Source organism: Fukomys damarensis, unplaced genomic scaffold (genome assembly GCF_012274545.1).
Source record: "Fukomys damarensis isolate Sample0158 unplaced genomic scaffold, DMR_v1.0_HiC HiC_scaffold_2, whole genome shotgun sequence".
Classification (NCBI taxonomy): Eukaryota; Metazoa; Chordata; class Mammalia; order Rodentia; family Bathyergidae; genus Fukomys; species Fukomys damarensis.
Genome location: NW_022900914.1, coordinates 59,006,607 through 59,024,443, shown reverse-complemented (window position 1 = coordinate 59,024,443; position 17,837 = coordinate 59,006,607). Strand labels below are relative to the sequence as shown.

The following is a 17,837-nucleotide window of genomic DNA, read 5'->3' as shown; positions in this document are numbered from 1 at the left end:
TTGAGACCGGATCTCACTGTATAGTTGAGACTGACCTGGAACTCACTATGCAGCCCAGGCTGGTTTTGAACTCACAGTGATCCTCCTATCTCAGCCTCCTGAGTGCTGGGATTACAGGCGTGTGCCACCATGCCCGGCAATGTTGACTTTTGACCTCTCTTGAATTATGAATGTTCTTAATGGTATCTAGAATGTTGGATTCTTTCTAGAGGCTTTCAATTTTCTTTGCTCACATCTACCAGAGGAGTCTCTCATGTACAGCAGCTAAAGCCTTATAAAATACAATTTTTTCAATAATAAGACTCTAAAGTCACAATTACTCCTTGATCTACAGGCTGCAGAGTGGATTTTGGTAGCAAGCATGAAAACAGCATTAATTTCACGGGACCCTTCTGTCAGAGCTCTTGGGTGACTAGGTGCATAGCCAATAAGCAGTAATGTTTGAAAGGAGTCTTTTTTTCCCCTGAGCAGTAGATCTTAGAATATTCAATATACTATATTGCAAATATTCCTACTCTTCTAGTCCTAGGCAACTACTAAACAACACTCAGTGCACATTTTTCTATGGAAATTGGTTTCTTAAATTATTCCAGAAAATCTAACTTAGCCTGTAATGCAGTAAAAAATCCTGTAGCATTTATGATAAAATGGACATTATAACTGTTAAAATGCATAACTAAATAATGTAGCAAAATAAAATATATCCTCAGCTACATTTCTAAATAAAGCAAACTCAGGGGCTGGGGATTTAGCCCGGTGCTGCCACCTGCTTTGCAAGCACAAGGTCGAATTCAATTCCTGGTACAAAAATAAAGCAAACAAGCAAACAAAACAAAAAAACACCCCAAAACCAAAAATACAAAAACCCAAACTTGTTAAACAATTACTTGAATTTCCTCATGGTATAAGAAAAGAAGTTTAATTAATAAAAATTTCCAGTCTGGTGATTTAGCTCAGTGGCACAGTGCCTGTCTGGGAGCAGGGGATGCTGAGAGTCAAATAAAAACATCCAATCCAATCTCGTAGTGGTAATCTGAGGTGAAAATTCTGGCAAACAGGTGCAGATGTTAGGTCTGCAGAGGCCAAGTCAAGAGCTTCAGGTGGAGCTGAGATGGAACTATAGGGCAGAATTGCAAACTCAGCTCTGTGGGACACTAGGCTCTCAGTACCTGGGGAAGGTCAGGCTGTTTCAGGGGCTAGAACTGTTAGACAAAGGGAGGGGTGCAGAAAAGGACCCTGGAGAACAGCTTGTATTTCAGCATCACAGGAGGTAGCCATTGATTTGCTGTGTACTTCACATGCTTCTTTTGAGAGTTGTCTCCCTGAAGGAGAGGTTTGGATTTCAGAAAAGGTACTGCCAAATTTGTGAAGTATATATCTTACTGGATTTCAACTCTTCCCATTGGTAAGATGGTTACTTTTAAAAAACATGTTCAGGTCTACTAGCTCACTGGTTACCCCTGACGCCCTTTTCTGCAGAGGAGGACACGGATGTGTGAAAGGTAAAGTGTAACCCCATTTACTCAGCTACCTGGGGGCGAAGCTGAGCATCCTGACTCATAGCTCCCTGTCCAGCAGACCACCCAGCCAACTGTGTAACCTTCAGCTACCACTGCACCGTGGAGCCCTGGCAGGTACATGTGGGCTCTGTCTGGAATAACATTCACCACCTAGTGCAGAGCAGGTACCTTTTCCATTCCTGCAGAACCTCGAAGGAAGAAATTCCACTCGGCTTCAGTTAGGGATCCTTGCTGCCGCATGATATCGACACAGAGCATAAAGCTGTAGATGAGTTTGTGTTGTTCAAAAAGTCCTCTTGAAATATTGACATAGGCATTTAGAAGAGTTTGCTCCAACAGTATTTCCAGGCGGTGCTGTAGATCATCTGTCTTCACAGAAGTTTCGATTGTTGTATTGAACAACTGTACAAAAAAGAGCATAGTATCTCTCATTTAATTCACTCTCTATGAAGAGAAAAAGTCCCTGTTCTTCCTCTCCCTCTCCACCTTCATATTCAGTGGGAAAATAACAGCACAGGAGGTGAATACTGTTCTATGACAAAATCTAGAATTCATCCCAAATTGATATGTGGTATTAATTTTCTGCACTCTTTCCTCTCCCATTTTTAGAAAACAGGCCCCTTCCAAACTCTTGACGATGTTCAGAACACATCACCCTGACTTGAGGCAGGAAACCTGGAAAGCTGAGGTAAGCAGGCAGCACCAGGTGTTTTATTTTTTTTTAATTAAAATATCCTTAACTGAGATTTGATTAAATTCATTTTAGGATGAGAGTTGTCAGGGGAAGGTGAGGTCTTGCACCGTTCTTAGCACTTTTCCAGGATAGGGTTTGAAAAAGCTATGCTAAAATTTGTCTTGAAATATAAGAGAAATAACTTTTAAAGAAGACTTCTACCCTATTTACCATCTGAAAAATGTGACAGCAGACTCCTCCCCTAAAGCTCTTCCGCATTACGGGGGGCCTCAGGAAGACAGTAGAGGAGAGGTCTTGAGGGGTTTGGCGAGGGAGGGTGAGAAGTGGCTCTGTCCATTTCCTGTAATGTTGGGCTGTATGCTAGGAAGATCCCCACCTTCTGAAGACCTCAAGCTGTGTGAAGAAGTTAAGCAGAACCTGAACTCATGGATCTGGCTGGAGATCCTGGGGTAAAGGGTCTTTCAGGGGAAAACTGCCAGGAAGTTCCTTTAGGGTCTGGGGTAGAGGTGGCTGTAGCATCAGGATCCTCAGCCAGAGGGGGCAAAGGTGAGAAGCAAGGTAGTGCCTGCCCAATTCCTGGAATCTAGAGATGCAGCTCATCGGGGGATCACACAGATCAAAACAGACCAGAAACTGGAAGCCAGATGACCACCAGGGCAGATCAGGGCCAAGAACTTTACTTCCCCGAGAACCCTGCATTGCAATTGCGCAGGCCTCTCTTTTACCCACCCCTCTGCTAAGATGATAGAGCAGTATAGGAAAGATGCCTGGTTGTGTCCGTCTCCTTTCCGCTAAATAGGTCTCCACTCCCCAAAATAAGAGGGGCTTGGAGGAAGCACAGAATTATTGTGGAGAACTGGGAGAGTCCTGGTTAATTCTGCTGAAGCTTTTGGCCAGTAAAGGATAACACAGTTATCTGAATGCACTCAGAAGAGGACTAAGGTTTCTTTAGCAATCTGACCAGAAGCAGAGAGGTTAAAGCCCAGTGAAGATATTGTATGTATGGTGCCAAAATAAAACAATAAATCTCAAAACGCCCCAAAGAATTCCATGCAAAATGCAATTACAGATAAGGTGTAGGACGTCTTGGCCAGAGCTGTCATCTACAAATCTGTTTTGGTTTTCTGGTTTCCCTTCTAAAGCATAAAACTTCTTGATTTTGATGATTCGTCTTCTATTCCCCTTTTATCTCAGATGAGATGTTTTTAGAGTGTCTCCACTTGTATTTCTTGAAGAAGATTTTAAAACCTTGAAAAGCATGAAATCTCCAAACACCCAGGATAAGAAAGATGTTATCAGTCATCTAGATGGCGTTGAGATTTACTAATCCTTGCTTTGCTTGGCTTTACCCCTACCGCCTAAACAGGGAGAAGATATGAGAACACAAATCCTCGCTTCTAGGAATTGAAGTTTGACCCCAGTGCAGATGACTTTGAGAGGCTGCTAAAGCAAATACATGTACTGAAAGAGAGCCTGGTCAGTCGTATCTAAGCAATACAACTTTTCCCCTTACACTCTTCATTTCTAGTCTCCCCTGCAGCTCCAATTGTTGCTATGGCCCTAATCATATTATTTAAGACTTCTAGAAGAATACTAAGCTTTGTCATAAAAGCAGAGTGCCTATTTCAGTTTCAGCAAGACTTGTGTGGATGTTATGGAGAGATGGAAACAGTCACATCTCTCAGGAAGCATTCAGAAGTGCTGCAGAGCTCCGAGCACCTCAGAGGGCACCAAGATGAACGAGGCTTTGGTCCTGCCTTCCAGGAGGTCAGGCTGCAGCTAGAGGGAGACTCTGACTGTCCAGGGCAATATGGGGTAAGTGCAGTAGGAGCTGTATCAGAGGCACCAGGTGAAAGACGGCTGAATTTGTCTGACTCTTCCCATTGAGAGGTGGAGTCTAGATCCTCCCGCTTCCACTGGGCTGTCCTTGGTGGCCTGGCTGACCAGCAGAGTGGAGCAGAAGTGCTCCTGCATGGCATCTGGGGATAGGGCAGAAGAAGCCTTGCAGCTGCTGCCTCTGCTTCTTTGCACATGAGCTTTGCCAAGACGTCTTCCTGGAAACCAGCTTTCTGGGAGCAAGAAAGCAAAGCCACATGAACCACATGGAGAGGTCACTGTGGTCAACAGCCCAGCCATATGAGTGACCCATTTCAAATGGCCAGCCTTGTCACTTCCTGGTGTGTGCAGCTCCAGCACCAGGCTTTGCGGGAAAAGGTGGTATTTAGATTGGGAGGGAGGGCATTCTAAAGGGAGGGGAGACATAAATACAAAAGCATCCAGCAAGGCCAGGGGATACAAGTGCATCAATCCAGCTGATGTAGGGAAGGGCTGAGAAGAGATAGAACAGGGCCAGGCTGCAGGTGGCTTTGAAGTTTAGGCTACGGAGTCTAACCAGTGTGGATGGGCAGTAACTAAAATGCATCTAAGACCCTCGGTCAGCAGAATGCTTTTGAAAACACTGGGCCTTGGCTGACCAGGCTTCCACCGGGCAGCATAGAAAGATGTGCTGCAGGGAAAGCGGACACGTTTTATTTACACTTCTCCCTTGCTTTCTTCTACAAGTCATGTGTATGGAGAGCCCTTTGTTGCTTTGTGTCATGATTATGAGCACAGGATTAGAAAAATGAAAGTAAGTTAAACTGCTTGACACAGAAAAGGGTACAGAAGTTGTGGTAGGAACAAGCAGGGTGGCAGAGGAGGAGACTGGAGAGAGGAAGGTGGGAAGGTGCAGTGTAGCAGAAGTGTAGGGTGATAAGTCTAGAGATCCAATGCCCAACATGAGGACTACAGGTTATAAAGTTGTACTGCATATGTAACTCATGTTAATGAGTAGATTTTAACTGCTCTTGCCACAAAAGCTAAAAATAATGTGAGGTGATGGATGTTGCTTCATTAGAGTAACTTCTTCTCCCTCTACCTATGTGTATTCCATAAGATATTGTACATCTTGAATATACAGGGAAAAATTTATTTTCTTAATAAAACGGACAACACATCTAGGAGGGGAGGAGCTGGGAGGATGGAAGACTGAGCCAGGGAAGGGTGTGTGTGGTGGGCTGGAGGGATGAGGCCATTGGCATCTGCGAGTGATGAGGTGGTGATGGATCTGGGGATGTTTGGGAAGTTCTGCTCTGTAATGGGTCTGCAAACTTTCCCCTCCCTTGGAAGTCTTCAGCAAAATCACCTGGGTTTGTCGCTTTGTAAACAAAATTTGCTCTTGGTAGGTAATGGCGAGCTGCTACAAAGAGGAACCTCCTGTTAGGACAGATCAAATGAAATTCACCTGTGAATACAAGCTAAAGTACAGAGACCAAAATAAAACAAGGAGGTCTCACGGGCATAGGGGGAAAATGGAAAGGAACAAAGGAAAGAGATTCCTCTGAATCAAAGCCAGTAGGGAAGGAGGGGCCGGCTGTTGTATGAAACATTCTGGGAAAAAATCCCCAAACCCCCAAAAGACACACATATTGATTGATTAAGATTTCAGCTGTCCGAGACCTGAGACCCAGCATGAAAAATACTAACTGAAAAGGAAGCAGGGCTGCATCTGAGGAAGTGTAAAGAAACAGTGCTGAGCTGAGACTCAGAACAAAAGAAAGCCAGGCAAGAAGGGAAGCAAGCAGGTGACTTAGGGAAGCTGAAGAAATGAAGAGTGGGTTTCTTCTCTTTCTCTACAGACCTCTGCGTGGAACCTTTAGGCGATGTGGTGGGTGACTCTGAACCATGTGGTGAACCAGACTCCTGGTGGGTTTTATCGGATAACTGTACTCATGGCTTCTCTGAGGCAGGGTTTAAAGGGAAGCTGAAAAGATGAATTTCACTAACAACATCCTTACCTGTTTAAAATATTTTAATGAATACTGATACATAGGATCCATTTCCGAGAGGCTTGCAATGACAAAGTACATAACAGAGCCTTGAGTGGCTACTGGGCGATACTTCTCACGAGCGACATTGATCATCTGCTCAGTGGACTCTGCTTCTTTCAGCCTGGTTTTAATGGCGCCAGAAGTGATCTGAATAAACACACAACGAGTTCTTAAGGATATGTTTCAGAAAAGTAGTGGGAATTCTGGGATATATCTGGTCATATCTAGGAGTCGATAAAGATGCAATGAGTTAGTGATTAGATTAAGGTTCCCACAGGCAATGACTGAGTCTCAGGTTTAGTGATTTTTCTTCTGACTCATTTCTTTAAGACCCAGGAAAGGGCAAAGGGAAACAGGCAATTTAAGAATCCTGAAAAGAATGCAGCAGGACTTCCCTGACACTCGAATTTGAGTTACTTTTGAGAGGAAAACACTGACTCAGCCTTCCAAGTCACTTTGTAACTTCTTCATGAGCAGTTCAGGGTGTGCTTGATGAAAAAGACATGAACGGAGGAGAGGTACCCAGGGAAATGTCTCCCAGCAGGGACAGAGAGAGGCTGGAAGTGGTCTCCATCCCACCCTGAAGAACAAAGATGACTAATATTCTCATTCTTTACCTAGCCTTCCCAAGCTGATGTCTGTGAAGGGCTATAAACCCAAGTGACCTGGACACATTTTTAAGGTCTTCTGACATTCTTCTGGTTTTCTATTTTTTGAGCTTATGCTCCAGGGCTTTCCAAAGTTTCCCCCTTTGTGTCTTTTTATTGCTGTCTGCTCCTCTTGACCACCCATTTGCCAACTGTTCTTCAGTTGTGCACATCCTAAGATTGGGAGATGCTTTGTCTCTAAAAGCAAAAAGTTTAGAGCAAGATCATGAAAAATCACTACGGGAATTGGCTGCTCAGAATTTGCTCAAGGGAAAAGATAGTCTTGGGGACCACCAGGCTTCAGTCTAGACCGGTGCTTCCCAATAGAAATATAAAGTTTGAAAAGCAGTGTGGATCTACAAAAATGGGAGGAATGGGAGAGGAAATTGCAATAAAATGTTGGGAGGTAGAGAGCAGACAGAAGCGTGACTATAATTGAACAGATCCAGGAAAATGGGTTCCTAAACTGGCAAAAGATGAAAGCCAGGAACTCATCCAATTCATGAAACAAAATCACCATCAAAGGCACAGGCATTAGTGGCAACAAGGCACTGCTGAAAGTGGGAAGAGCCAAAAATAAATATTGGTTGAATGACTTCCAGGTTTTCTGTTCTGTACCACTCAGCCAGGAGATTGTTCCTTCCCCATTAGAAACAGAGTCCTCTTCTGGAGGGTAAAAGAAAGTGTGTGTTATGGGAGGAAGCCAGGCAGAAGTACCACACTGCAATGGAGCAGTTAGGTGAATTCGTGGGCTCCTCCTCTGCTCAGCCTCCCATGTGTTCGCAGCCAGGTCTTTACCTTTTGGCAATGGAAACACTGTTTAGCTATGTTTGGTGTGTAACTCTGGTGGCAGAGAGGCTTGGGAATGGGGAGGGTGTGTGTGTATGTGTGAGTGTGGGAGGTACAGGCAAGAGTTCATATGTAAAACGAAAGTGAGTCATGGCTGTGCGTGTGCGGTGATACGGCAGGAATGTTGTTTGTCTGAACAAGACTCAGAGAAACCTTCCATTTTTTAAACAGTCTGCATGTAAAACTTGGATTAAAAAATAAAAAACAAATGGTTATCAACCAACTGCTGGGAATTAAAATCCAAGAAAGAATGAAGGGAAGGAGGATAAAGAGACCAATGAACACATAAAGAGAGAGGAAGGAAATGGGAAACCCAGAGTTACTGCTCACTGTTGTTTCCATACCAAATTCTTGAGCGACTGTAGGTTGTAAAGAATAAATCATTTCAGACATCAGTGAAAATCAGAGGACATAATTCAGCGTGCTCCTTGTCTAGTAAAGTCAAAGGGAATTGCGTTTTATTTTTTTGGGTAAATATTTTGTTTCTCATGTCCTTGTATATTCCTTCTGCTTCATGTGGTGCTGGGGATTGAACTTAGGGCCCTAGGCTTGCTAGGCAAGTGCTCTGCTACCCAGCTACAACCTCAGGACCTATACTTCTTAAGTGAAGGTTTAAATCTGAGAAATGATGCACTGCAAGATTATACATTTAATGTAAAATTGCTCCATACTATTAGCACATTTCTATGAAACACTGAGAGTAACCATCAGGCTTAACCCTTGAAGAAGGAACTTCAAGATGAGCTATTCCTGGATCCCCACTGCGCAGAACTTACCCACCTAACAGCAGCGATGAGGCAGGTAACTGGGTAACTGTGACACAAGGTAAAGGGTGACGAGTGCTGAGGTAGAGGTGTGAGTAAGGCATGAGAGCAGCTCCAAGAGGAGAAGAGTCGTTCCAGCTGGGATAGCGGGGGGAGGCCTCCCGCAGAGGTAACACTAAGGTCATTTTACAAATTGTCTGTCACTTTCAACTTCTGTCCTGACCCAGTCCTTTATATGACATGCTTTATTTAAAAACAGCAGAGAAGACAGAGGAGCCATTGTCTATAGTTTTTCTGTTGGTGCAGAGGCCTGGCAACCAAGCATGTTGCCTGTTTGAGACACCAGCAGCCTATAGGGATCCTCATTCTTGCTTTAAAACCCTTGCAGAGGGCTGCGGGTGTAGCTCAGGGGTGCTGAGCCTGCCTGGCAAGTGCAAGACCCTGAGTTTGATTCCCAGGAGTGGAAAAAAAAACAAAAACAAAAGCAAAACACCTTGCAGGACCCTCAAAGGCTGTAGCCCTAACTTGATATAATGCATTTTCTATAACACTAAAAATATTTCACTTGCCTTTGAATCCTGGAGTGTGTCAATGAGTTCTTCGTTGTCCAAAATATTTCCTTCAGATGTAAAGAGCATTCTTAGAATTTTCTCTTCAATGGCTTTCAGCTGGTTTTTATCACTGTTGATCCTCACGATGAGCTGAATTCTTTGTTCTTCCAACTCTGGTCTTTCGAGTCGCACCACATCACTAGAACCAAAGTTGAAATAACTGCATTCTTTCTTTGTCAGTGCCCTAAAGTTTTTCTATGTCAGCTCTTGGTTCACGAAACAATTTCGGACTGCGTCCAAGTCAGAGTGACTCTATCTAAGAATGTGAACCTAAGTTTCTCTCTGCTGTCCTTTGCCGATTTGCTCCCAGCCTTCTGTTTGCAGGAGCTCATCTTTATTTTCCTCACCTAGCAGTTTTTTCATGGACTATTTCTTTTAATTCTTTAAAGGTTTCTGTGAGATGGACTCTGGTTCTAGCCCCAGGAATGGGTCACTTCCTGAGGAGGCACAGGGAGCTGGGCTTGCACCTGGGTCTCCTGGCTTCACAGCACACGCTACAGCTAAAACACTATGATGTATAGCCTTATATAACAATTCATCATTTATCTGTTATGCACATGCTGAATTCAGACACCTTAAAATGGTTATGAGACTAAGAAACTATCATCTCATATTAAACTGTATACATGACCTTTTCAGAAGAGAGGAGTTTAGAGAATTTTTAAGGTAAAGGTGAGCTCAGGAAACAGCTTGAGACGAACATAAACTGAGGTGCATTAAGAATCAAGAAAGACCCTAGAAAATGGAGGAAGGGTTCAAGCTTCTGAAAGAAGAAAGGAAGGGAGGAGTGGGACTGTTTGGGTGACTTAGTAGAATTTCTCAAAGCTGAAAACGGGACTTGTCAAACCACAGAAGGACTGAGGAGGTGTGGTTGCAGTCTCCTGGAGGCAGCAGGGTGAACTGAGGTGAACTGTGGTGTTCAAAAATGATGAAGGGCCCCTGCGTCGTATCCCGATCTCCTGCTGAGCACCCTGGAGGAAATCGAAACAAACTACTGAGTGCAATGGGTACTGCCTGCCTCTGAGCTCAGCAGAGCCGGGGCCAACTGAAAGAGCCCATCGCTACCAGTACACCGGTGACTGAGCAGCACCTCCTAGGGGCTGTAGGCTGTCAGCAATGCAGAATTCGGGGAGAGAGCAGGGAGACTGATCTCAGCACTGCCCTTGTTCTGTTCTCCTCAGAGTACTTCTCCCTCTTGCCCCAGGCAGTGTGACCTCTCCGTGACATAGCTAAGCATTGCTCTTCACAGGAATCAACTGGTATGCAAAATGTTCAGCCCCCCTTTAGAACACATCTACCGAATGTGAAATACCTTTCATCGGAAAGACGTAACCTAGTGGAAGTTAAGCAAGTTAGCAGCTAATGATTCCTAAAAGAAATAAGGAAAATAAGTCTTAAGCTCATTAGTGATAGCAAGTGAGAGTCTGGATAGTCTTGACTTCAACATATGTATATGTAGATACAGATATATGGGTACATCTATGTATATTTATATACATCTCTCTCTCTCTCTCTCTCTCTTTCTAGTATTTCTCTGCAGTGCTCCACCACTGAGCTATGTCTCCAGGCCAAGGTATATTTTTTGAAAATGATATATTTTTAAGAGTTAGTGGACACTCACCCACATATGTTCATATATGCATATGTGTTCATGTATGTTAATTAAATACAGTCACAAATCTGCATATGTGACAGTGGTCCTATAATATTATCATAATGACATAGCTATTGCTGTGTAACTACATTGTATGATTTTCTTTCTTTCTTTCTTTTTTTTTTTTCGGTACCGGGGATAGAACTCAGGACCTTGCCCTTGTGAGGCAGGAGTGGTGTCACTTGAGCTAACTTCCCAGCCTACACTGCATGATTTTCACACAAAGAAACTGCCTAATGACATGATGCACTGCAAGATTATACATTTAATGTAAAATTTCCCCATACTATTAGCACATTTCTATTAAACACTGAGAGTAACCATCAGGCTTAACCCTTGAAGAAGGAACTTCAAGATGAGCTATCTATATTCTTATCATGAAACAATGTATGACTATATCAGGTATACATGATTAGTTTAATCAACATCATTATTTTAATAAATATTAAACAGTTTTACCTCCTGAACCATTGCTAATTTTGATGATTAATATGAACAATTCATAATCTTGTTTCTGAGAAATGGGAATTTAGTCACATACAGAATACACTGAGGGAGGTTATTTTTGTGAAGTGGATAAACTCAGGCACGAGTACAGTAAGAAAACATCTCAAGACCAGTGAAACAGGAGAAAGGACCCTGGAGGGGCTGCTTTCCTCACTGATGCGGAGCAGTGAGTTCATAGGTGCTCACTCAGTTGCCGGGCTCGGAAACCCCAGCGAGAGAAGGAGAGCTGCACTGCCACAGTGGCCCAGGCGCTGCGTGGGAATTCAGGGTCTGTCCTTGAATTCCTCCTTGAGAAGACCATGGGCACAATCGGTGGCCGTAAGCAATGGTGACCTTGGTGAAGAGCGTGGCCATTTCCTCTTCCCTTTTGGACTGAGTCACTTGTGATGCTTTTATACATTAAAGTTTCTCTTCATCAAAATTTCTAAACCAAATATTAAGAAACTGGGACCTCCTCTGCTTCCCATGCTCCTTTCTTTTCTTTCTCTCTCTCTCTCTTTTTTTTTTTTACCTTAACAACTGATCCTCCAGACCTGACTTGGTTACAGTGAAGTTGATGATGGTGACTTTAATGCACACCTGGAAGAGAGATACAGGGCAGGCTGGTTAAAAAGAAGTGCTTTCTTTTTTAAACATGGCTCATTATTACCCAGATGTATCAATCTCAAGTCTCACTTGCATACGTCCACTTCCCCTACTGCAGGCATAATGTGATTTTTCCCTGCCAAGATGAGTGCCAGCCTTGCTCCTCCAACTCCCTAGGTAGAGAATCCTTCAAGATGTTTTAAGGAAAGGTGAGCCAGAAAAGCGTTTGCAGCAGTACGTGAACCAACAGCTTGGGCTGGAGTTCCAGCTGCATCCTTTAGTGGATGTCTGAGGTTGACAAGCATTCACTGCGCAGAGCTTCTGTTCCTGATGTTTAAAATTGGTATAATAATAGTAACAATTCAGAGGGTAGTTGTGAGGACTAAATAAGGCCATAACAAATCACTTAGGGTAACTGAGTTACAGGGCCTGGATAGAATGTGTCTGTTAAAAGGAGCTGTTTTCAGTAATATAATTTTACATATTTAATCTCATGATACATCTTATAGGGAAAATTGTTACTAATATTCTGGTATCACTTGAATAAGGCAAAAGCAGAACCCATGAACTTTAAGAGCGTTTTTTGTCACAAATCCCTGGTGTTGGCTTTATCTCCGGTTTAGAGATGACTGACTTGATTTGGTGATGGAATAGTTTACTCATGGTCACAGAGTTATGAGTCTTGGTGCAGGACTCTCAAAAGTTAAATGAACAAGAAATCAGACTGTACTCTGGCACACTGGTCACTTTTTAAGCTCTGACGTGAGCCCAGCAGTGGCTGGGTAATTAAGCTCCTTGAGGTCTGACAAGGAAAACCTTGACATAGGACTTTAGTGACATTTCTGCACATTTGTCAAGAAGGGTGCTAATTTCATTTAACCTGAACACAATCCAGGGAAGACAGAGGGCTTGGAGAAATTGTTTTCTAAAGCAAAAGTGACACTATTTGGAATGATGTATTCAAGGATTTTCATAAGAGGGGGTCTGATGCGAAGTCCCCTCCCTAACAATTCTGCAAGGCTCAAAGATGTGTCTACAGTTGTCCCCCACACCCCCCAGGGGCCGGGCAGAGCCCGTGTTGCACAGGAAGAAGTCACAGCTGTCTTTGCCTTTACTATAACTGCCTTCTGCTCTGCAGCTTGAAAATGGGATCTTTTGGCCCTGTCGTGGCTCAGGGGTGTATAAGGAAGTAGGACTCAAATAGCTCCCCTCAAAGAGTCTGAGAGCAGGAGGAAAAAGACAAGATGCTACCACCCCTCCCCACTTGATATCTAAGTAGAGTCACTGGCTTATGATTCTCTAATGTTGTCAGTCACCAGAGTTTACAAGTAGGTGACCATTTTATTTGGGGGTTTATGCCATGGGCCCCCAATGCCACGGACTCTTAGTTAAGCCCTGATTTATTCATCAGTCACAATACAGGAGCAAACTTTAGTCTTTGCTGCAGGAGGGAAGAGAAGGATTAGAAGGGGGTGGCAGCTGTGTTTAGAGGGTGGCCCCTGAGGGAGACCAAAGGCACGTGGTACTGGGAGGCAGGGTCAGCCTAGGACTGAGTAGTGCACAGGGGCTTGAGTCCCAAGGTAAGGAGAAGGTGACTGGAGTCAGAATCAGGACTCAGAAATGAAGCCAGAGGAGAATCCCAGAGAGAAGTGTTACAGAGGGAAGAGGCAAGACAGAAGAAGCTTGTTAGCCGTTCCTTCCAGGGGGACCCTACCAAACTTTAGAGACTCAGTGCACATGATAATCCAGTGAGGCTGAGAATTTCAGAGTGGCAGCCCATACCTCAGGCAGGTAGTGGGGATTTGACATTTTGGTTGTCATATAGAACCTGAAGTTTTTGTCATAATCAATGTCCGAATCTCCAAGGTGAATGAGTAGTCGTCCACCACTGATGAAAATTTGTTTCAAAAGAACAGGTTCTAGAGCTGGATCCAAAGTTTCCTTGAGCTTAAAAATTGAAATAAAACAAAATAATGCAAACAAAACAAAACAAAACAAAACAAAAAAACACAAAAAACCAAACCAAACCAAACAAACAAAATGCAATTAAAATAGATGGCGTCAACTTGTCACAATTTCTTAAAGGGCTTTGAATGTTACTTTAAGCATTTTTTTCAGTGATCTTATATTTATTAATGTTCTCACTCTAACAGTGTATGTTTTCTAGTGATTCTTTTATCTATAGTCTAAGGAAATAAAAGCTCCTCCAGGCTCAGAATACATTTAGGCTAGTCTGATGCACCATTCGTGTCCATGATAACTAAGAAAAGGCTGGTGTATTAAGTCACTCTAGGATGACCGATATCTCAGCAGTCCCTAGACAAGTGAAATATGTCCATTTTAGGATTTTTCTGTCAGGAGTTGGATGTCTCTACAGGATGTCTATGTCAAATAGGGACCCCTGTGGCTTGTTTTTGTATGACGTTTGAGCTAAGAACAGTTTTTATCATTTTAAATGACTGTAAAAACAAGCAAAAAGCTTCAAAACCAAAACTGCATGAGGACTACAAAAACTAAAACACTTACTAAGTGGCTCCTCACAGAAAAAGTTTTGGGCTCCTCTTCTACTTGGAAGTTGCATTTTTTTCTCCCTCAAAGCTAATATGAATGTTGGTTAAAACTGGAGTCGGCATCACTGCTTACAAACCCCATAGGTTCATCCTTATGTCAGATACCAGACAGGGAATTTACCCCTAACCATGGTATAACTGGGTGTTATTGAAGTTCTATTTCATTAGTAAATGCTGGCTGAGATAGAATAAACTAGCCTATGTAGAAAGCAGCTAGGTGGGTGAGGCTAATGACCCTAGGTCCCAGACTGCAGGAGAGGCCCAGCCTGGCTGGGGTCCTGATTCCCAAGAGGGCTCTGCTACAGTTAAAAGGCCCTCCACTCATCAGTGGATATGAGACATTACAGAAGGCCTCTGTCAACTGCCATGAAAGAGGGAAGCCTCTTGGAACCTGTTGGGTCACCCAGTAAACTTGGCTTTGAGAATCCAGCTTGGGGAAGATATAACTGTGTCAAAGATCTCTGGAGATGTCTTTCCTGTGGTGTCAGAGCTTGAAGGGAGCACCTGGGATCCATTACAGCATCTCCCGTGTTGGTCAAAACCACAGCTCAGCTGCACTGGGGCCTCTTGTTCTCTGTGTGGTTCGTGTGGGGAGTATGGTACTTGCTGTGGATTTTCTAGGCAGGCAAGGTGCTCAGATAGTTGAACATTTTTTTATGCCTCATTTTCCTTATTGGAACAAAAGGGATAATAATAGCGACTACCTCATAGGGCTGAAGTGAAGGTTAATGGGTCAAAATACTGAGAGCCAAGTCTGGGATGCAGTGAACACTCAGTAAATGCTACTGAATGCTATCTGATTAAGTATGATTCCTGGTCACCACACAAGGGCTGTAGCCAAGCTGCCTCAGGCCATTGCACATTTCTGCTGAAGCAGAGATCTTTTTAGACGTGGTTAAATGGCTCACAGTCCATGCTTATGCTCACTTTCTCATAAAAACAGAATGGTAGATCAGTGAAATAAAGACAGTTGTTAACCAAAGTCATCTGTGCCCATGGGTTTAAAGCATTTTTTTATTAGTACATGTTTGCAGTGCATGCATTGCCAATGGCTTTTGCACACGCGGTTCCCTTTGCCTGGGGGAGCCCTTCTTGCTGGGCTGTTCACAAGACTAACTGTCCTCAGAGGTCACAGCCTAACCACACCTCCTCCAGCCTCCCAGTGAAGTTTGGCTCCTATCCCTCCTCTTGCTGGCTGTCTCTGCACCCTGCTTTTTCCTTCCAAGCTTTCACCACACCATCTCTCCCTCCCCTTTTCACACCCCGCTTTCCTGTCTCTGTCCCTACCTGGATGGTAAGCTGCGGAGGACAGGAAGCTCTTCTACTTTGTCTGTCATTTGTTTTCAAATGTTTGTTGATCAAGGGAACCGTGTGAAGAAAGCCCATTCTTGGAGTGATTTCTGAAGAAAGGAGCATCGGGACTCAACCATGCCCCGCTGACTCTTTTTAAACACAAGTTCATTCTTTTTAGTTTTTCATTTGGGGAGTTTTTTTTTTTATTTATTTAAAAATTTTTTATTTTAATAGTACCCGTTTGCAGGGCATGGAGTTTACAGTCATCTGGGGAAAGGTCACACACACATATTGCAGCTTGTTTCTATCAAAAGTCCCCTCCCCCCCAGTTCCTTTATCTCAATTTTCATTCTTGTTTATCCATTTTAGCTCATGTTATGGCACAAGTTCATTCTTATCATTCTATTTTACTTCTAAAAATCTTTATTAAATTTATTGATACTTAAAATGTTATATTTAAAGTTAGTGTATGTATTTTGCAATGCATAATAATAGTTATGTTCGATTTGGGGAATCTGTACATGTTTATAGCATACATCAATCTCTGATCCCTTTACTCTTTTCTCCCTTAGCTCACCACCCTCTTTTTCTCCATTTTGGAAAAGTCAAGCCATCTTGTTTCCTACCATTCGCTTTTGCTTTACTCATCTATTTATATTTTAGGTTTCCCACCAAGAGAAACCATGTGCATTTAACTTTCTGTGTCTGACTTGTAAACACAAGTTCATTCTTATCAGTCATCACTTGACCTAATTTTGATCTTGGATTCCAGAAGCAAATAATGTCTTTACCAACATGTTTTATGGCTTTACATAATTTACATAATTGAATTTTCTAAACTTTAAGGCCCACAATTGGTTCTGTGAATAAGTGGTGTCTGAAGGCAAAGGCTATCTCTTTTACCTACCAAGAAATTCAGAAAGTGAGAAATTTGTGTAATTAACAGATTCCTCCTCATATGAGAATGTACTGTTTAAGAAGCAACACAACTGGTTTAATTTAAAACTGGAGTTAACTAGTGTTTTTAGCGTCACACAGAAGTGGTCTGTGTGATCCTAAAAGCACTAGGTATGACCTGAAAGTTAAGAACCAATGTAAGGAAAGAAAATGACAAGCAAACCTCTTCCAGTAAGACAGGTAAACCAAGTCGGATGGAATTTTCAAGTGTTCGTAAGAAATTACTATCTGTAAGCTTAATGATCTTTAAACCACTTTTGCTTTCCTTGTTCCTTATCCAGCGATTTGCCTGTATGAGAAATCACAGAGCAGGGCATTTGCCTTAGAGCAAATTAAAGGGCTTGGAAGTGAAAGCTTTAGAAAAATTTAGGCATTTTTGTTCAATGTAGAAACAGAATGAAGACAGATGAAAGAAAATCTCTACACAGTAAAAACACATTTTCAGCCCAATATTTGGCATTCTTCATTTGGTTTAAATTTACAATAAGTCCAGAAAAAAGCCATCCAGGACTTAATACTTAAGGTATTCAGGTGCATCTCCCTGGCTTTCATAAGGGCTCCCTTTGCTCATCCCTGTTTTGTACTATCTGATCTGTGGATTTAGGGAGCCAGGCAACAGGATTCTGTACATTCCAGGCAGGCCTGCCCTTATTTCTATCACACCTTGACTGCATTCCGACTCCTTAGACCTTTAAAGAATGGCTATGTTGCAATGAATTTCTGCCACCACAGAAAGGGAAAAGCTAATAATGGTCTACCCGCAAACAAACTCAGTCACATTCAAGTGTGGAGAGCATGTAAACATGTACCTTCTTCTTTGCTACATCCTCACAATGAGGGACTCAGACCAGAAAGCTTCTAATCTGCATCTAAATCTCTATGATCTTACAAGTATGGTAAGTCCACTTTTTCAGTTATTAAATAGGTCAACATTGATCAGAATGCATCACTGCTATTTATCTGAAGCATTTGCTACACACCTGGTCTTGGGGATCGATCATCAAAGGCCATCGTCTCCCCTGAGTAACCAAGATGCCGTTTTCTGTTGAGATCATGTCCCGGGGCAGGCCGTCTGTGTTCCACTGCCGTATTTCATAGGGATCTCCAAGAATGCTAATGAGACTGAAGGAAGGGTCGATTGGGACCTCCAGTTGCTGGCAGTAGTTGATCCAACACTCTATAAGCTGTACAAGGAACAGAGTTTGCATGAAGAGACTGAGGAACACTCAGTAAACAGGGATACTTGCAAAATATGTTGGACAGGAGGAAAGCAGTGGCTGCAAAGCCAGGCCCTGCCAGTCTCCTCAGGCACTCTGT

General features: G+C 43.0%; 1 protein-coding gene across 1 annotated transcript in view; it reads right to left on the bottom strand.

The window, feature by feature from the left end:
• Positions 1-17,837, bottom strand: part of Dnah6 (dynein axonemal heavy chain 6) — a 205,335-nt gene that overhangs the window by 35,646 nt on the left and 151,852 nt on the right. Inside the window, exons 55-61 of the mRNA XM_010635241.2 lie at positions 17,501-17,704; positions 16,684-16,809; positions 13,483-13,647; positions 11,627-11,694; positions 8,913-9,093; positions 6,051-6,230; positions 1,689-1,922 (exon numbers count right to left, since the gene is read on the bottom strand). Of these exons, the coding sequence (XP_010633543.1) occupies positions 1,689-1,922; positions 6,051-6,230; positions 8,913-9,093; positions 11,627-11,694; positions 13,483-13,647; positions 16,684-16,809; positions 17,501-17,704 (1,158 nt within the window). The remainder of the gene's footprint in view (positions 1-1,688; positions 1,923-6,050; positions 6,231-8,912; positions 9,094-11,626; positions 11,695-13,482; positions 13,648-16,683; positions 16,810-17,500; positions 17,705-17,837) is intronic.